Source organism: Papio anubis, chromosome 19 (assembly GCF_008728515.1).
Source record: "Papio anubis isolate 15944 chromosome 19, Panubis1.0, whole genome shotgun sequence".
Classification (NCBI taxonomy): Eukaryota; Metazoa; Chordata; class Mammalia; order Primates; family Cercopithecidae; genus Papio; species Papio anubis.
The window spans coordinates 3,493,469-3,515,182 of NC_044994.1; the positions used below are offsets into that span (position 1 = coordinate 3,493,469).

A 21,714-nucleotide genomic window follows, 5' to 3' on the forward strand; every position below is an offset into this window, starting at 1 on the left:
CCAGGAATAATATCTCTCTCACTTCCCTGGTTCATTCTTCCTATTTTCCAGACCTGCCCCACCTGTCACTCCTACTGTTTACACTCTCCCCTCCATGCCAGAGGTAACCAGTGGCTTTTGAAAGAAATCTATTGAGCACCCTAAGGAGCACATCTTTATCAAAGAACAGAACTATGGAAGTCATGGCAGATCAAGTAAAAGTAACCAACAAAATCCTTTAAAAGACCCATGGTGTGTAGGTGTGAAATAAAGATATTCTTCCCACTATCCAGACAAGCACTTGGAAGCAGAGGGGTACCCCTCAAAGGGGTACTATGAAGTATCAAACATGAAGAGACACAAAAATTCACTTTAAAAAGCATTTCAGCAAAGGAGTTCACAGATCGACTTAAGATACAGTGTTCAGAGTGCAGTTCCTATATACACCTAACAAAAGGAATAATCAAATAACTCCCATCATTTAGCTTATTTTAGTTACATATATTTTTGTATCATCTACGTTGCTGCAAAGAGCTTCAGACAAAGCCTAAAGAGCAACATATAGGAATTCAGGTCTTGAAACAATTACTTGTCAAAGACAAGTATTATTCATAAATTTCACACATATTCAAATCAGTCCTCCTTCACCATCCATTTATTCAATCAAATATATGACTACTACACGCATGTACAGTGAATGCAGAAAGAAATGAAACACTGCCCCTGTCCCCAAGGAAATTACTGCCCACTAGAGGGAGAAAGGCCTCTAACAAGAGCAGTAGAATGCAATCGGCATAGTGGTGGCACAAAGCAGACAGGACAAATCGATTTTTTTTTTCTTTTGGAGAGGGTCCCAGCAAACGCTATACTGAAAAATCAACAAGAATATAGTAGCAAGACATTAATATGTGTATGTGCTGTGTCGGGAGGGACAGGGTTCTGAGCCTTTCCAGTCACAGTGAAGAGCTGACACTAAAGCAAAAGAGGGGTGATAAACAGATGCTTCTCCAGCATACTCCAGCCCAACGCTGCCCCACGCCAATATGTGAGCTTCAAATGTGACCCCATATGTAACGTTAAATTTTCCAATAGTACATTTAAAAAGTAAAAAGAAATGTGTAAAATTCATTTTAATAATATATTCAATTCAACCCAATATACCCAAACTACTATTTCAGTATGTAACCATTAAAAAAAGAAAAATTTACCTTTTTCTGTACTAACTCTTCAACATCAGTATTTTACACTCAACAGCACAGCTCAATTTGAACAAATCCCATTTCAAGTGCTCAACAGTCCTAGGTGACTAATGGCTATGATGTGGGACAACACAATCCTAGTTCAGTGTGACTGGGGCACAAAATGGGAAGGACAGGAGAAACAAGAGCTGAAGCTGGCAATGCTGCAGGCCAGATCACAAATGATTAGAATGTGTGCTAAGGTAAGGAACTTGTGGCAATGAGAAACCACAGGAAGACTTTTAAGAGAGGAGTAGGGTGGGGAGCAAAGGTCAGGACATAATCAAATTGGGGAAAACAAGAAAGAACTGACCAAGGAAAAATTTAAAAACTAATTGCTAAAATGGCCTAATAACACTCACATGTCCTACACCTTCATTTAAATCAACTTATTTTCAACCAACAGAACTTACTCTCAGGTGTCGATTTTCTTCTGACAGCTTCATCATTTCTCCCTGAAGTCTTTTACACTCTTCCATTAGTTTCCTTGTTTCAGTATCATTAAGTGAAACACTGTGTGGTTTTGGCATAGGTCCATCTTGTTTAGATGCATTCAGTGGAACAGTTTTGCTAGGTTCCATGTCATTCTGTATTACAAAGATATTGAGATTTTTTTTACCAAATCTTCTTACAGGTTTTAAACAAACAAAAACATAAATTCTACATCTTTGTTTATGAAAAACTCTTTAAAAGGCCTAAATCAGTACATGTCAGCAGTCAGATTAGTCTAAATAACGAGCCCACTCCCTCTATTCCCATAACCGCTGGTATGTACGTCTACCATAGCACTTTATTACGTATCTTAATAATTATTGTTCAAGTTCTTTCCTATAACACTTCAAAGGCTGGGAGAGCAAGAGCCATCTCTCTTTGTATTTACCCCTAATACCAGCACTTTGGTCAAGAGTAGTTATTCAATCACAGTATGCTGAATGACTGACGTCAACAAAATCCAAATACGAAGATCATTTTCTGTGCTCTGGTTCTGCAATTCAAATAAGGTTCTGGGGCGCAGGGGGATATTATTGCAATCATTCCAATAAAATTAGAAACTACCTAAGAAAAAACATGCCAAAAAAGCTAACTTCTATTATCATCTTAGTAATGCTGTTTGCTTTAATTCACGTGATTCAACATCACAGTAAAAATTAGCATGCTCTGAAGACTATGAGCCCCAAAATCTTAATCCTAACCAACACTGAACCATTTGAAGTTAGTGTTGAAGGCCTGGAGATAAACATCTATGACAGCATCTACATATTCTTCAGCCTGTGGTCTAAAGTACCCCAACATCCTTCACTCTAACAGCATTTATGTCACCACACATAGTAGCAGTATTAGTGTAACAAGTTTTTTCATTTTAATTAAATTTTTACTTGCTTTAAAATAATTTTAGATAAAATCTGCTTTTTCAGCTATAAACTGCTAACAAAGACATGTACAAAATCAACTTTATGGCATTCCACAATACTCATTTTATAAGATTTATCAGAGGCTGCACACCTACCACACCATCCCAGCTGCCAAATTTATATTAAGTATAAACAGACTGTTTGCTCAAAGGGCAAAACTTGTTCCTCTTATGAAGGGGATGTGATTTGATTACTATGCCTAAATCCATGTAAAATCTATTTAAAAATGAAAATTTATAATGAGGTTCTAATTAACAACAGTATGTATTTGACCTGTCGGCAGATTCTTCCATTTTTCTTCAAGCTTCCCAGTTAAGAAAGGTTTAAATTAAAGAAGCATACTTCAATTCTTTCTCTGAGTTTTTCTCTTGCCAGCTTTTTTGTTCTTCACCCCAATCTCTTCCACCCCAATCTAATAATAGCCACCTCTACTATTAAAACACTGCTTCAGATATATCTTACCCTGCCAATACATTTTCCTATTATTTTCCTTAATAGTAGTTAGAACTCATTTCAAAATGATTTTCAGTGTGGTCAAATTCTATCCTAACACAAATTCAACTTTTGATAATGAAGTTGGCACACTGACTTCCTTTATAAAGGAGGTGGCAATGGCCACCAATATGGCAACAGAAGAACTTCCAGGTTTCGGTTAAGAATTGGGAAAAAGTATCATACCCATACCAGAAAATTGACGAAAAACTTAAGAGGATGAAGCAGGGTACCATGTCTCATGCCTGTAATCCCAAAACTTTGGGAAGCCGAGATAGGTGGCCTGCTTGCGCCCAGGAATTCAAGAACAGCCTAAGCAACAGAAGGAAGACCCTGTCTCTACAAAAAACAATTCTAAAAATTAGCCAGGCATGGTAGTGTGCAACTCTAATCTCAGCTACTCATGAGGCTGAGGTGGCTTGAGCCTAGGAGGTGGAGGCTGTAATGAGACGAGATCCTGCCACTGCACTCCGGCCGAGGTGAGAGTGAGACTCTGTCTCCAAAAGGGGGATAAAAAGACATACATGGGGTCAACACCAAAGAGAAAAAAAACTAAAACAAAGATCATCAAGCTCTTGACAACTAGATTTTTGTTTTTAAATTCTTTACATTGCATAAAATTTTAAATTATGGGGGGAAGGGAAAAACTCATTTCCCATAATCTCATGAAATCAACAAAACTATTATTTACATTACTATTTTTCCACACACATTTTATAAAATTGGGCATACATATTTGCTTATTCATTTATATGCATTTTTAATAATCATTTTAAATGATGTATCATTAAATATTTTATTCTATGCCTTGCCAAAATTAAACATTTCACTTTTGTTAAGCATTTGATGGGCAGCTTTCCATTCTTTCCAATTTTAAATAACACATCCATAAGAAGATATTCCATAAAAAGATAACTAGATTGGAATTAGATTTAGATGTTTCTAATTCTAATAGAATTAGACTTGTAATTAGGTTAGAATTTAAGCAAATACAATTAGATTTTTCTTAAAATGTTCTCTTAAAAATGTTATACTCGGCCAGGCACGGTGGCTCACGCCTGTAATCCCAGCACTTTGGGAGGCCAAGGAGGGCGGATCACGGGGTCAGGAGATCGAGACCATCCTGGTTAACATGGTGAAATCCTGTCTCTATAAAAATACAAAAAAATTAGCCGGGCGTGGTGATGGGCGCCTGTAGTTCCAGCTACTCGGGAGGCTGAGGCAGCAGAATGGCGTGAATCCCAGAGGCGGAGCTTGCAATGAGCCGAGATCGCGCCACTGCACTCCAGCCTGGGCAACAGAGCAAGACTCCGTCTCAAGAAAAAAAAAAAAAGTTATACTACTTTTATAACAAAAAGGAGAATAAATGATAACCAATTTGTGGAGCATAAAGAAACTAGAATGCAAAGAATATAGTGAAGCTGAAACACACTTCAAAAGTGTGCCCAATAAGTTATATCACATACTAGCTAGGCCCCTTACAAACCAGTCAACATACATAATAGGTGCAAGAAAATCTATTTACATATACATATGTTACATATGTATATGTAATATAGCATATTAATCTTAGTTGGGAGTTAAAAATGGGGGAAGTGTGATGGAAGGGTGGGGTTTGAGTCATGCGTGGAGTGACAATCTGAACAGCCTGATGGAAGAAATTAAGCAGGTGTAACTAAGTATATGCTTCCATTCAGGACCTCTAATAGTGAGGTTTGGCTCCAATAAAACAGCTTGTTTCTTTAGAGTTGCTTCAAACTGGTCCAGAAAGAGAAGACTGGTTCTTCTGAGAACCATGAAACAAGCAAACTAGAGGGCTTCAACATGCTGTGACTCTTAGTAAATTGATGCATAGTCCCTTACATTTAACACTGCAATTTAGGATAAGCTGGAAAGTCAAGGTGTGTATCAACTAAAATAAAACAATAAACCAGCCTTGTCCATTTTCCACTATTTAGCCTATCTGCAGTAATCCTCCATCTATGAGTTCTCCAGTCACGCACTGTATAATGATGTTTTGGTCAACGATGATCCGTACATACGATAGTGTTCCCATACAATTATAATGGCACTGAAAAATTCCTATTATCTAGTGAGGTCTTACAACACATTATTCACATGTTTGTGGTGATGCTGGTGTAAATATACATACTGTACTCCAGTCATATAAAAGTATCACACATGATTTATGTACAATACAGAATACTTGGTAATAAATGACTATGTTACAGGTTTATGTATTTACTGTGCTATGCTTTTTATCATTTATTTTAGAATGTACTCCTTCTACTTATGAAAACAAAAAGTTAACTCTAAGTCAGACTCCGGCAGGTCCTTCAGGAGGTATTCCAGAAGGCGCTGTTATCACAGATGATAACACCTCCATGCGTGTTACTGTCCCTGAAGACATTCCAGGGAGACAGGATGTGGAGATGGAAGGCAGTGATACTGATGATTCCGCACCTGTGTAGGCCTAGGCTGATGTGTGTGCCGTGTCTTAGTCTTCACAAAAAAAGTTTTTTAAAAAATCTTATTTAAAAAATTTTTAAAAGCCTATAGAATAAGGACATAAAAAAGATATTTTTATGTATCTATACACTGTGCTTGTGCTTTAGGTTATGTCAAAATTTTTAATTTTAGAGTTTATGAAAATAGTTACACAAAGCTAAAACTATTAAAGAAAAAAATTTTAACAAATGTAGCCTAAGTGTACAGTGTTTATAAAGTCTCCAGTGTATAGTAACGTCCTAGGCCTTCCCATTCACTCACCACTCATTCACTGACCCACCCGAAACTGCAGACCCAGTTCTGCAAAATCCATTCACAGTATACAGGTATACGATTTTTTTTTAATCTCTTATGCCATATTTTTGCTGCGCCTTTTCTGTGTATAGTCACAGGTGTCCAATCTTCCGGTTTCCCTGGGCCTCACTGGAAGAAAAATTGTCTTGGGCCACACATAAAATACACTAACACTAACAATAGCTAATGAGCTATTTAAAAAAAAAAAAAATCACCAAAAAAAATCTCATAGTGTTTTAAGAATATTTATGAATTTGCGATGGGCCGGATTCAAAGCCATCCTGGGCCACATGTGGGTAGCAGGCTGCAGGTTGAAAGAGCTTGCTATAGATTGTTTGGATACACAAATACTTACCACTGTAGTACAGCCACAGGCTACACAAGTCTGTAGCCTAGGAACAACAGGCAATACCATACATAGGTTTTTTTAAGCACACTCTATGATGTTCATACAACAAATCACCTAACAACGCATTTCTCAATATATATTCCCATCCTTAAGAGATGCATGACTGTACTTCTTTATTCTTTTCTAACGACCATCAGAATTTCAGTTCTAATATTCCAAGTATTTCTACTGGGGTTTAATTAGAAAAAGAGGGAACTAGGAATTGGAAATACAAGAACAAGTTTGCAAAGAAGCCTTGGGAAGAACAAAGGAGAAAAAGGACATAAACGTGGGGCTACAGTCTTACAACTAACATGAGTGATGGATAAAGACACACATAAAAGGAGTTAAGAGGCTAAAGTCAAGAGTACTGTCATAAACCGTGAGAGGCAGAATTAAGGGTTTAACCTATGAATTAGAGACGGGATTTAAGTAACAAGGTTACCTGAAATTTTTTTCCCACCCTAAACAACAATTTACTGTTTCTCTAGGATCATGATTCCCAGAAGTAAATTATTCCCAATCACAAAAACAAAAAAGTATTAAACATTTAAACAGTAATTTTTTAAAGCCTTAGTAATGCATATCATATGCAAAAGCAAATCAAAGTATAAACAATCTGCTAAAACTGTAGGGTTGACCACGTGTGGTGGCTCACACCTGTAATCCCAGGACTTTGGGAGGCCAAGGCAGGCGGATCACCTGAGGTCAGGAGTTTGAGACCAGCCTGGCCAACATGGTGAAACCCCACCTCCATCAAAAAAACAGAAAAATTATTAGCCAGGCATGGTGGCACATGCCTGTAGTCTCAGCTACTGAGGAGGCTAAGGAGGGAGAATTCAGCCTGGGTGACAGAGTGAGACCCCGTCTCAAAAAAAAAGAGTATGCCCCCCAAATCTCAAAGAAAAAAATTACACTAACTTCGTAAAGTTCACACTTATACTGTCCTGCTCACTACTGAGATTTTAGTAAGTTCAGAAGTTTTTTAGAACAGAGTAGTTTGTGTGCAAGATTTTTAAGTGCTTTGTGGTTTTATTGTAATTTTAGGCATAGTTCAATTCTATCTACTTCATATAACACACACACAATACCACTTATCTGCTAGATATCTACATTTTTAACTTAATCATTAACACTAGTAGACTCCTAAGTCTGTTAGCTCCCTATAACAAACCTTATGTTTCTCCTGTTTCAACACACTGAGTTCCCTGGGGTCATCCTTCGTGTGATAACTGGCGGGTGTTGCAACTGTGTTGTTGATGCTGCTCATTGAAGTGACAGTCGGAGCATTCCCTGGTGGAGTTATACCCTGAGATGGCATGGGAAACATATTCTCAGATTCTCACCGAACTCTGATTTCTTCTGCATGATATTGGGAATGACTAACACAGAAACCATTAGGCTCTAAAACATTAACACTTCATAAAAATGCATTAATGCATAAGAAACGATACTAGTAAGTAATAGCTATGTTAAAGCAAAAGTAGTTTCTGAACTCGCTTTTTATATTTCCCAAACAAAATTAGTTATAATCTAATGGCATTATGTGCACCTAATAAATGTACATACTTCATTAAAATTTATACCAGCCTTACATTGTTTTAAAATGAATACCATCTAATTCTTTGTGGCTTTTAATGTTTTTTACTAATTAATAATTGTCAATAATCTGAAAAACAAGCACCTTCATGTCTTCTTACCTTTGATAACACTCAATCTGAACAATTTTATAAACCTCTCTTGTACTTAAAGTCTATCCCCTAATACACTCACGCCCTCACACACATCCCAGGCCAATAAACACACTTAAAGACTCACATAACCATTAACTCCATAGTTCTCTTCCTTTCTTTTCAAATTTCTTTAATAGATAAAAGCAATACTGTATTATACAAACAAGCAGGAAAAGGATTCCTTAATTATACTTACTGATATCCCATTTGTTCTCTGTCTCAACAGAAAATAATGTATATTCAACCATAAAATGTCTTTATAATAAGACCCCTGACATCCCTGTTCTTTACAGCCCCTCAGTCTTCATTAAAACAAACCAGTATTTTTTTCTAGAAAATATGTCACCTTCAAATGTCAGATGGAGGACATAAATGAAATGCAATACATTTAAGAAATTCAGAAAATGTCAGTGTTAAGGCCTCGAAAATTTTTTAGAAGTGAACACAAAGAACTGAATAGGTCATAAAACTTCAAAAATAATAAAACCACATCTGATCCTTAAAAAATAACCACTACCACTAATTGGACATTACGTATTTCATAATACAGAGCTGACAATCCGAACAGAGCTAATAATTCAAAGAACCCTATTTTGTACAATAGTCAGCACTTTCGTATCATGTGCCTCCAGCTGTCAACAATACACGGAACATGCTGAATGGCTTTCAGTACTAGCACTGACAATAACTCAACTGAAGACACTAGGGGTCATTAACAAAATGAAATGTATTGGCACACACCTGCTGATCCCGAGGACTAGGGTAACGACACAGCTCAGTGTGCTTAAGGATGGTATTTGCTTATGTTTATTATCCAGGAAAAAAATACTAAGAGTCCTTTTGTTCTAAAATAAAAGGGTTCCTAAGTTTCCTGGGGCACTTTATCTATGATCCAAATCAGAGCTATTTCCCAAAAAGTAGCCCACACTTTAGTGATGGTTCAAATAAATGAGAATTGTTTTGTCACAAATAAATGATTTATTTAAACTATAAAAATAAAAATATGAACTCAGTCACTGTGATTCTAAAGTTGGCTCCATTTTTTTACCCTATAAGATGAACACAAAACTTCAATCTTTCCTTACTTATATATTCAGTATCAAGGTCCTAAAGAGTCTAAGGAAATCAACAAAATAACATCATACTTTTTCACTGCATTCCAAACACGTAAACACCCAAGAATGAACAGCATCCGTAAAAAGATCAAAATCCTCAAACAAGTGGGGTATATGTATACAACATACTTGATATGGTTTGGATCTGTGTCCCTGGCAAATCTCATGTCAAATTGTAATCTCCAGTGTTGGAGGTGGGGCCTGGTGGGAAGTGACTGGATCATGGGGGTGGGTCCTTCATGAATGGTTTAGCACCATCCTCGTGGTACTGTTCTCATGATAGAGTTCTCATGAGATCTGGTTGTTAAAAAGAGTGTAGCACTGCCCCTTCGCTCTCTCTTGCTCCTGTTCCTACCATGTGAGGCATCTGCTCCCCCTTGCTCTCCACCATGACTGGAGGTTTCCTGAGGCCTCCTCAGATACAGAAGCCGTCATGTTGCCTGTACGCCTGCAGAACTGTGAGCCAATTAAACCTCTTTTCTTTATAAATTACCCAGTCTCAGGTATTTCTTTACAGCAATGTGAGAACAGACTAATACAGTACTTAAATACCAGTGTACTTCTTTCTGCACAAGGATACAGGAAGAGGGGCTGGGGAAGTGAGGAAGTGGGGTTAAGACACACTAAAAAAAAATCATGAAGTTCAAGACTTGTTACCTCTACAATATCTGAGGAGAGTGCATCAACAATTGTGATAGCTATTGCAGAATCTGTTTTCAACACTAACCAAATTTTTCTAAGTTGACTACCAAAAATGAAATTTTGATCGACTCTCTAAAGTAAATGTGACCCATAAAAATGGTGCTTATCTGAGGTGATTGATATGTTAATCAGCTTGATTGTGGTGATCATTTAATAATGTATGCATATATTGAAACAAAAAATAAAGGTGTAAAGAACCCCTATGAACTTCTCCACTGCTCTAAACACTAAATAAAGCTGAACAAAAAATACAAATGCCATCCAGAGTTCTATGTTAAATCCTAAGCTGTTACCAGCAATGCCGTTAAAAATTAAACTGATTTTGCTTAAGTTAACACACTTTTTACAACATACTAATAAACTAAAAGATCGAAAGATCTCAAAGAATTCTCTGTATCACAATCTTAACTGTAAGATAAAAAGTATATTTTCCACTCTATACTTTTAAAAAATACATCAAGTTTTCAAAACATTTTTGTTCATCTTGCACATTTAGAAATGTATTTTCTTTGAATAAGGGAGTGTCATATTTCAGCAATTGTGTAAGTCAGGATTCAGCGTCATATAGCATTTTATCAATTCATCTGAAGTAAATTAACAAACTGTGTATCACACTATCCAATAATGTCCTAATTTCCAAAGAGCCAAATTTCATGCTAAACAAAGAAAACGAATATTAACTACTAATTTTATCTACAGATACTAGAAAGAAACCAACATGTCAAAAATATTTTTTTAACCAGTTTTATCAACTTCACCTATAAAGAATATTGACCTAGAAACAGCAGGATACAATTATCAATAGGGTCTTATTACCACATGAATAAAATATTAAGAAAGAGGTGTTCTGTTATTTATCTTTAGACAGATATAAAAGGTTTTATCCTTAATTATTAGAAACAAAAACTTCTTATATATTTTGTGCTATCATAAGACTTCAGATTTGGTACCTTAAGATTTCATATTTTCTATAAAAGATGAGATGCAACATTAAATTGATAACTTGAAAGTCACACAATCAATTAACAACCCAGATGGAACTCGGTCTGTGCCAGGTTGCACTGAGTTTCAACACATTTCTCGGTATGTAACATTTCTTGTACAATCTGCAGGTTAGTTAATATTACAAGAGTGAGTTTAGGCAGGAACAGTATTTCCCAAAGTATATTTTTTCAGAACATCGGCATTTCCTAATTAGGTTATTCTAAATAAAAAAAAAAATACTGGATTAAATATATTTCTTTACCATTAAGTTTTCTCAGAGCCTTTAATAGGCAGATACACATGTGATTCCTCTTGGAGACATTTACAGTATTTTTCCAAGCTCACTTGACTACAGAACGCTTCCAACCTAATACACTGGGAAATACTGCCTTATAAAAACACAGTTGTGTTTTAGTCTCTCTTTAACATACACATTAATCAATTAAGGCCACTTCCAGCCTAGATAGTATAGACACAATTTTTGCAAGTTCCAATTACATAAATTTGAAATGGTGATATATTACAATCTTTAAGTCTCATTTTATGTGTAAAACTTGAAATGTAAATTATAAACATTCAAAAACATCCATCAAAAATCATAACGGCAAGGCCAGTGAGCCATGAACGTCATAAGTTATATTTATCTATTGCTATACTGAAACACCACTTCAGCCGGTTCATAGAAGTACCTGCCCATTCTTCTCAGGATCAGTATTGGATTTTGCACATTTTGAATTACCCAACATAATCCAACCATAAAATGCAATCATTACCCCAAGAAATAAAAGGATCCACATCATCCTATATGCTGTTTTATCATTAAAATTTTACCATTTGAAGAAGCACCTTCAAATGAAAAATGGGCCTCCACTCATCTTGGTCAAAAAAATGAATAGAGAGTTTGACAAAATTAAAAATCAATTTTGTCACAGGGCCCCGGCCGACTGTAGTCCTGAAATACCATCTCCCACTGAAATGGTCCTGAGCTTCTTTCCAGGTCTGAACCTGGAAAAATCTTGCCACATTAGACAAGAAAATTACCAAAGACTATGAGGATCAAAAAATCTCAAGAACCAATGTGAAAAGTATCCTTACCAGGCAACTTGAGCACCAATAATAATAATTAACTGCCAAGAGTTAAAACTCAAATATGTTTAAATTCATGAGTTTTATCAATATAGAAGCAGGGAGGGAAGAAAGAAAGGATGGAAAGTGGAAGATCAACTGTACATCACGAGGTGGGATGCTTACAAACCAACTCATTTTTCAAAACCTTTAAAGATAAACTTTGGCATTTGTTCTGCCTTTTTAAACTCTACCACTTAATAACCAAATATTACATAAGCACAAGTTTCTCTTTACACAAGTATTGTAACTAGTGTTATGAAGCAGGAATGACAGAGTATCACCATCAGACAATCTTAAATGAATTAACAGACCTAGGCCATATTGTCTCAATCTCAACTTTACTGACATTTTGAGCCAGATTATTCTTTGTTGTGGGGGCTGTTCTGTGCATCACAGGAAGTTGAAAGGCATCTCTGGCCTCTGCCCACTAAACAGGTTACCTGTAGCACCCTTACCTACCTCTCAGTCATGAAAATCAAAAATGTTTCCAAACACGGTCCCTAGAGGAGCAAATCGATTGCCCCTGGATGAGAACCACTCATTTCAAACTTTCAATCATAGGAAATACCAGGGACAGGGGAAGAAGGCTAAATGGGACCACAAGGATGGAATCAGCAAAATCAAGTCTGTGGGAACGTCTATAGGCAAACATAGTTTAATAATAAAAACATTCAATAATTTGCAAAAAAAAAAAAAAAAGAGAGAGAGGAAACAACAAACTAAGAGATTTAAGAAACATATCATCCAACAGAAGTATTTGGACTCGGCCAGGCGCGGTGGCTCACACCTGTAATCCCAGCACACTTTGGGAGGCCAAGGCAGGTAGATCACCTGAGGTCAGGATTTTGAGACCAGTCTGGCAAAAGCCTGTCTCTACAAAAAATACAAAAATTAGCCAGGTGTGGTGGCGTGCACCTGTAATCCCAGCTACTAGAGGCTAAGGCAGGAGAACTGCTTGAATCCGTGAGGCACAGGTTGCAGTGCGCCAGGATCGTGCTACTGCACTCCAGCCTGAACAACAGAGCAAGACTCCATCTCAAAGAAAAACAAAAAAAAAGGAACAACTATTTGGACTTTATTTTCATCTAATTCAAACAAACTGCAGAAAAAAAATTTTTTTAATGACATCTGTGACAAGTTTTAATGCTGCCTGGATAGCCTGATATTAAGGATATGCTAAATTTTTAAAGGCATGGTAACAGTATTGTCATTAAAACTCTTTTATCTCTTTTTTTAAAGTACTTTGAAAGATATACATTCAAACAGTTACAGATTAAAGTATACCATGTCTGGGATTTGCCTTAAACAATACCTAAGATGAGAAGTAATAGGATTTATATATAATAAGCTTAACCACAAACTAGTCATTGTTAAAGCTGCTCATAAGTTCACAGAGGTGCATTATACTCCTCCTACCTACTCTTCTAGGTGCTTCAAGTTTTTCAAAATAAATCTTCTTAAAAATTATCTTTAGCAGATATTTCCTACAATTTAATATACAAGTCCAGATAATCCAATTAGTGAAAATACATTAGCACCTAGCTAATCAAGGCTCAGACTCAAGATATTCTCTAGAGTACTTTGAAGTTACTTAACAGCTTTCAGGTTACTAGTAATACCTGCTCTGAAAAGGTTCCAGGTTCAAACTACTGCTGCTCGAGTTCCACCACAGGCGATTCTGGGAACTCCATTCGGTATTTGCTCAAGCGCTAAAAGAGACCCAAAACTACTTTCTTGGATAACTATGGGCTAGACCAATAGGTAGGCATAACGGCTCTTTTCACCCAAGATGGGTAAATCGCTGGGTTCAACTGTCATTACTGTATCATTCCCATCAACTTCTGGTTTGGTTTCCAAACCGGTGAGAGCTACTCTTAATCAGCAGTATCAAATACCTGTGGTCTCAATCCTTTTCACACATCTCAAAGTGTGTGCTATCCAGAGCATAGCAGAAGCCTAGATAGAAGACAGATTTATGCTGACTGAATTACTGTAAAAAATGACATAAAACTCTAAGTGAGAAAATATCCAAATTTTTTTTTAAAAAAGTCAATCCAGACAATACGCTGTTTTGTTTTCTTGATTTCAACAGTAAGAGCTGTGCAAGCTATTAGCTTCCCTCAGCCTAAGCCAAAAAAGAAAACCTCTAAATGGAAAGCATACACAGGCCATCTAACACTCACTTTACAGAGAATATACGTGTTCACATGTTTTTGCTTTTGGCAAATACCTCAAAAATCACTTAAAAGAGGTATTTTTAAAATTCAAAAACTAATTTGGTCAACACCTAATTGCCAGAGACCTTTTCATTTCTGCTTATCCTGAAAGAGAAACACAGTAACTGAGCCCACGTATTTAATCTGCATGTTTACTTTTCAATAGAGCAAATGGCCACCAGATTAAGGGAGTAGTCATGTCAGATTGTAACCAAATCGTGCCAAACAATTCTATTTATCCATATTATTGTATGTATTAAGTCACATACACACACAGAAAAACTTATCTTTCAAGTCTCTCTTACCATAGGGAAAGATTCAAATTTGCAACCCAGACAGGGAAAAGGACAAGGTAAGTGACTATAATCCACTCTGTACATTCACCGACTACTATTTGTTTGTTTTTAAATAAACACATATATCCCTCAGTCCCCCAAATTGTATTTGACCTACACTAATGAGTAAGCAGCATAACAATTATTTACTAAAGAATGCAATCAGATGGATTTGACTAAAAACAAAAGTGAGCAAAATACCTGGGAATAGCTAAACCTGGAATAAACTGTCCATGTAAGTGAATTTTTTATCCCCAAACTGCTGGTACATAATGGCCAAAAAGCAATTTATACGTATTTTTAAATTATGTATACATGTCTCATTCTAAAAAAGAACCTGTAGTGGTTTACGCCACAAAAATCTGCTATACTTAAAGGATTCTTCTCCAGGATGTAGTCTAGACCTAAAAGTGAGTCTTTCTTTCTTCTTGGATAAACAAAATGTTATTTAATAAAAAAAAAAAAAAAGTATACCAAGTTTTTAAAAACTTAACCACTGAGTCTTATGACATGAAAGAGCCATAACACACATACCTCAAAGGTCAAAAATAGAAGCAAAATTAATCAAAGGAACTGAGTGCTCAACAGCTTCAATTTTTTTTTACATTTTCCTACTTACCAATTTGTCATTTTCATTAGGCATTTCAAATACACATCTCAATTTGGAATCCATTAATTCATCAGGTTTTGCCTCTTTCCACTAAAAAATAAACAAAACCAAAAATGAGACATAGGAGGTATGATCATGGTAAGTAAGTTTGACCTCATGGGACAGCTAAAAGATGAGTGTAGCTGCCTGGCTTGGCTAAAATACACTGGTGCACTCTTCACTGATCACCCTGCCATTGTTACTGGCTAATGTCACAGAATATATAATCCTAGAGTTACTATCACCATCCATTACAATCACGATGATATCGCTAGCAACCACAGGACTTTCTTCTTAAGAGCAGCATTTCTTTCTTTTTTCTCTTTTTCCAGTTGGTCTCATTCTGTCTCCCAGGCTGGAGTGCAGTGGCCACTCCTGGGCTCAAGCAAGCCTCCTGGGTAGCTGGGACTACAGGCATCTGTTGGTTTTTTTACTTTTTTTTTTTTTTTTTTTTTTTTATTGTAGAGACAGGGTCTTGTCATGTCGCCTGGGCTGGTCTCGAACTCCTGGGCTTGAGATACTCCCATCTTAGCCTCCCAAAGGGCTGGGATTACAGGTGTGAGCCACTGCACTAGGCCAGTAGCAGCATTTCTAAATTGTTTCTAAAAAAAAAAATACTATTTAAAAATTCTTTCATTCTGTAAGTTAGGATTATCTACAATGAAGACATTGGCAGTTTTTTAAAAATCTAAATTTAACTTTTAGTTTTTAGAAATTAAGTTTTTCTACTGACTGCTGAACAAAACCCACAGTTTAAACTCCACTCCCCAAAATAAATTCTTCTTCTGTACTTACCACAGCTTCCATATCTGAGGTGTTTGGTGGAGCAAAAATTGTCTGTACCATAAACTTGTGTTTACTCTTTTCATTCGGATCATAGTCAAAGGGCTGCAGCATTACTAAATAAGAAAAAAAGGATATATTATATTGTCTCCTGCATGTTTGAAAGACATACATTGAAACAGTTACAGATTAAATTATACCAAGTCCGGGATTTGCCTTAAACAGTATCTGGCCATAGTATCATTCCTATTACTTCACAAATATGCAAATTTAAACAAAACCAAGAAGGGTTCAAGAAACCAAACACCAGAAATCTACTAAGTTATTAAAACTAGTTATGAATTTAGGCTTCATTTTAGTGTTTTCTGATTTAAAATTATATAGCTGGCATATTTAAAGGAGAAATAGTAACTTAAAACCTCACTACCATCTATTTTTTGCTTTTTAAAACTGAGTCTTACTCTGTCGTGAGGCTGCAGTGCAGTGGCGCCATCTCTGCTCACCGTAGCCTCAACCTCCCTGGGCTCATTTTGTAGAGAAAGGGTTTTCGCCATTTTGCCCAGGCTGGTATCAAATTCCTGGGCTCAAGAGATCCGCCTTCCTCAGCCTCCCAAAGTGCTAGGATTACATGCGTTAGCCGCAGCGCCCAGCCCATATATTAATATAATTAATTTTTCAAAAATGTATTTTAAATAAACATCTATTTCAGTTTATGAATTTATTTCAATCTTTTAAGAAAACAAAAGTACACAAGGAAACCATATAGCCTCTTGATTTCTAAAATATATTCTACAGTCTCAATAACATTCAAAATTTTTAAGCATTTATAATTTCCCAACTTTTAAGTTTTCTAAGGTTCCATGTGGTTGTAAGTCATGCTAAATTTATGTAACGTGAGTCCAATATGAGACTATATAAAAAATGAATCAACAGTTACACAAAGTATGTACATGGTATTATAGAAATTATTTCCCTCACTTTGGATTATTTCTAAGATATATCTCCACACTTTCGAAAAGATAAACACGAGTAAATAAATGTAGAAAATAACAATGATGTAATAAAATCTTATTCACAAGGTGTGTCTGAGAAGTCCATTAACTGCTATCAAGGTTAAGACAACTTTTTCAAGGGGCCAAATACACAGCAGCAGGAAATGTACTGGATAAAATGCCTCAGAATACAGCTTAAGCTAAATAAAATTCCATTAGCAACCTTCACTAAGTAATCATTATAAGCTAATCACTATGAACCAAAAATCTGTGAATAAAAAGAAAACTTACAACATGGTTAAGTTTACGGCAGTCACACTCTAATTTAGGTTGTAGACCACAAAACGAGACAAAGACGATCTTGAAAACATAGATAAAAATGTGCACAAATTGGAACAAATTCAAAAAAAAGTGTCAAAGGGACACGGGGAAAAAGAGAAATGAGCATGTAGTACAGAGAATTAACCAGAGAAGGTTGCTGGAAGAAGCATACCTTTGAGTGACTGTAAATGGAAATAAACTACACTAAAAATTGGAAAAGTCAAATTCTCATTGAAGTAGAGCAATCCAAGGGCATGTCTGTGTAATCAGTAACCAGTTTGTCTGCAGGTTTTAATAAGGCAGGTTTCTGTGGAAGAAAATGCTTTGATACGTTATTTTCTCAAGAAATATTAATACACAGAAACCAGCAATCTAGGCCCCTCAAAGAAAAAATCATTCTGCATAGCTGTTTGGATTCCTAGGGATATAACTGTTTGTACCAATAAACTATTTTTAGCCATGTGGATTGAAATAATTATATCTTCTGGCCAGGTGCAGTGGCTCACGCCTGTAATCCCAGCCTTTGGGGAGGCTAACGTGGACGGATCACTTGAGGTCAGGAGTTCGAGACCAGCCTGGCCATCATGGTGAAACTCTTGTCTCTACTAAAAATATAAAAATGAGCCAGGCTGTTGGCGCACGCCTGTAATCCTAGCTACTCAAGTGGCTGAGGCATGAGAATCACTTGAACCCAGGAGGCGGAAGTTGCAGTCAGCTGAGATTACATCACTGCACTCCTGCCTGGGCAACAGAGCAAGACATTGTCTCCAAAAAAAAGAAAAAAGAAAACAAGAAAGAATTATCTCTTCTTCCAATTGTGCTAAAGGCTTAAAGATATAGTCAAAAGCAGCAACATCCAGAGAGCATGCATTCCTTCATCTTTATTTCCCATCTCTTCATCCCAAGAACTGATGAATTAGACTTAGCAAAGAAACATGAAAGGCACCCCTCCCAGGCCTCCTTAACACAAGATTCACTACAACATCTTTTTCCTCGCTGTTGAGGTTTTTGGCTATACCTGCCGAGAGAAGATTTAGCGTCCCCAAAAACTCTATGGTCTGTCCTTCATGGCCTTTGCACTCAGGTTCCACCTCTAAATACTCTCAATGAGCCTACCCTGGGTTCTCTCTCTCTCTACCCAATTCTGCTGTGGACTTGAAAACTGATATGGAATTATTGTATCTTGGGATTACTTATCAAGATCACCCAGGCCTTTTTTTTTTTTTTTAATGTGCACTTTTTTTTTTGAGATAGAGTCTTACTCTGTCGCCCAGGCTGAAGTGCAGTGGTGTGGTCTCGGCTCACTGCAACCTCCGCCTCCTGGGTTCAAGCAATTCTCTGCCTCAGCCTCCCAAGTAGCTGGGACCACAGGCGCCCAACACCACACTCGGCTAATTTTTTGTATTTTTAGTACAGACAGGGTTTCACCATCTTGATCAGGCTGGTCTTGAACTCCTGACCTTGTGATCCACCCGCCTCGGCCTCCCAAAATATTGGGATTACAGGTGTGAGCCACCGCGCCCAGCGTAAACGTACACATTTCTAAGCCATGCTCCCAGAGATTCTGATCTGAGAGAGACGAATCCATGTGTGTTCCTGCTCCCTGCGTTATTACAGCACATAGTGGGAGTTGAGAAGTACTGCTCTAAAGGAAGAGTAAATGCAGCCTGAGAGGTTCTCCCCTAAGTAAAATACATGGAACCATATAAGTTCTCATATTTAGTTCCTATTTCTCAGCTATATCAGTGAAGTCAGAGGGACTGAGAAAGAAAAAAACAGTTTATAGGGGAATTAGCTATGGTACCAGTATCGACTCCATAGCAGGAGTAAGCAATCCATATATGGCAAGCATACTTCTTTGACAAGTAAACACGTAAGAGAGTAGTAAAATAAAAGTTTTCACACGCAGGACACTGTTGACATTTACAATGAAAGACATAAAGACTCATCTGATTTGACACAGTAGGCAAAAGTGGCATTATACCTTCTTAAGCAGAAGAATTATGACACTTCTACAGTTGCATGCAACATGTAATATGATCATGATCTGAAGGAGAATGACCCATCAGAAAAATGGTATAATTTTTCAAAGATAAAATAACAAAGGTAGAGAAGGTAGTGGTTAGCTGTAGAAATAAAGACTAGATATAAAGTTTGTAATTGACAATAATTTCTTATAAACTGACCACACTCCCTACACAGAAGATGAGAGTGAGAAATTTTCTGAAACAGCTTGCATATAGTAGAATAACAAGACATCTTTAAAGGCAAAGCCAGAATAATATAAGAATTATCTCCCTCCCTCCAGATGAAACCTTATTAAACAAAAACAGAATCATAAAATGTCAAAATTCAAATGTACATAAATTCAGAACATGATTTGCTACCTGAAACAGTCACAGTTGACCCTGGGTCAATAATTCCACTGTTGGGCCTCACACAATACCGGCGAGGTGCTGTAGTCTTCACTTTGAAACACACTTTTCTATCCGATGGATTTCGCAATTTAAGATTTGTAGTGACTACATCTGTGAAGGGGCCTGTAAAGTTTAAAAATTAAAGAGAAAACAAAATTTAATTGGATTCTCAACAACAAAGGAATCAAAACTGAAAGTATGTAACTTTAATTTTAATTATGTGTTGACATTTGTAGGCATAAATATCCCAAATGGCTACTAACACTGCCTTTCTCCAGGTGGTAGACTTAAAAAAAAGTCGTGTTTTCTTCTTCATTCCCTGTATTTCACAAAATTTCTACCATAAACATGTATGATTTCTATCAAAAAAAGTACTGTGAAACTTCTGATCTATGAAGTTTACAACTGTATTTTTATAGTATGTTGTTAATACATTGCTGAAAATATCAGAATTTCCCAGTTGTCTGCAAACCAGTGTCAATCTTCAAGTTCATTTTACTAGGCCAACTGCAAAAATCTCTACATCTGAAGACCCTACACCCTATGACATCAGTGCTTTTGCTTTACCTCAATTTTGTTTGTTCATTCATTCAATCCATTCATTCATTCACATATTTGTTAAGTGTTTATTATGCCATATGCTCTAGATACAAAGTTTTTAAGCTTTGGTTCTGCACCCAAACAACATAAAATCACAAAACAAAGAACCCAAAAGGCTCATCCATTTTGCTAAAGAAAGGCCTAAAGAAAAATTATGCAGATTAATTTAGACAACAAAATAAATACCGGTTAATTTGGAGGCAGAAGATAAAAACATGTTCCAGTTGGGAACAATAACCACAGTTCTAACTATTCCAAAAGTAATTTTAAATGATTCTAAAAACAATTCGTTTAAAGTTATATTTTTTTTAAAAAAAGCTAGAAGGCTGGAATCAAAGACAACTATTATAAAGGCTATCTTTTCTTTATTTCAACTTTAAGAATAAGCATGTCTTTTAAAATTTTACAAAGGCAAGGTCATTAAAAGACACTTATTATCAAGCCCTAAGAAGTAAACTGATTTTATCCTATGCTTAAAGTTTGTGAATAGTAAAATATTTTCTAATAAATAAAAATTTGGAACTAGGATGAGAGGAAGGAGATAAAAATGAGTGAAAATTAGAAGAAAGCATGTAAAGGCAGGTTTTAGAAAAGAAAGCATATTGGGGAAAAAAAGCATACATGTGATAAAGTACGATGTTCTGAACTGCTTGTTTCATTATATGGCCAAACTAATCATTCCATTTACAACATACACCCCTTGCTGCTTCTTCAACCCCAAGTGCTTGCATTTTCTTTTTGAAAAGCATCTGATTAACAACTCCACCATAAAACTAGTGTAAGAGTAAAGACAAAAAACTCCAATGTGTCCATTTTACTACAGGAATCCACAAAATGGCTGGCTGGAGATATGTTTTGAACTGATAAAACTAGAAGTCTTAAAGGCGAATTCCATTTCTTAACATTCTCAAATCCATAATTACTACAAACACTTTAAAATGTAAAATTTTATTGGACTATTTTGAGTAGGACTTTAACATTAGTAGCAAGCACAGATTAAAATAAAGATCCAATTTCTTAGTAACATGACAAAAAGACACGTCACAAAATTTTAATTTTGAACAATCCTAATCCATAATATGAATACCTAATTATTTTTAATTATGTATTTATGTATTTTCATAACTATGTGTTTTTAGTATTTGAATGTTTTATTAATTTAATTCTCTCCAATTTTAAAAAGTGCCAATTATCCAAACTAAGGTAAAATAATTTTTTAACTGATTTTTAAAATGACTGTGGGTCAGTTTTGATCAACAAACTCTACGAGAGTTGTACAAATTCTGAAATAGTATTTACATTTCATGATATTGCCCACCAGGGATTATAAATTGTCAATACAGATTATGGGATTTCTAGACATAAAAGTATAAATTATCTAAAGATGATGATAATATATCAAAAGAAGTACACCCCACCAATTCAGAA

At 36.1% G+C, this 21,714-nt stretch overlaps 1 protein-coding gene across 4 annotated transcripts in view; it reads right to left on the bottom strand.

The window, feature by feature from the left end:
- Nucleotides 1–21,714, bottom strand: part of VAPA (VAMP associated protein A) — a 42,893-nt gene that overhangs the window by 5,513 nt on the left and 15,666 nt on the right. For 2 of the 4 annotated variants that reach the window (XM_003914149.4, XM_017951524.3), the window contains 5 exons: nucleotides 19,657–19,809; nucleotides 15,969–16,072; nucleotides 15,144–15,224; nucleotides 7,486–7,620; nucleotides 1,631–1,804 (listed from right to left, as the gene is read on the bottom strand). In XM_003914149.4, coding sequence (XP_003914198.1) covers nucleotides 1,631–1,804; nucleotides 7,486–7,620; nucleotides 15,144–15,224; nucleotides 15,969–16,072; nucleotides 19,657–19,809 — 647 coding nt within the window. The remainder of the gene's footprint in view (nucleotides 1–1,630; nucleotides 1,805–7,485; nucleotides 7,621–15,143; nucleotides 15,225–15,968; nucleotides 16,073–19,656; nucleotides 19,810–21,714) is intronic. The other 2 variants (XM_003914148.5, XM_017951525.3) reach the window with 1 other exon arrangement.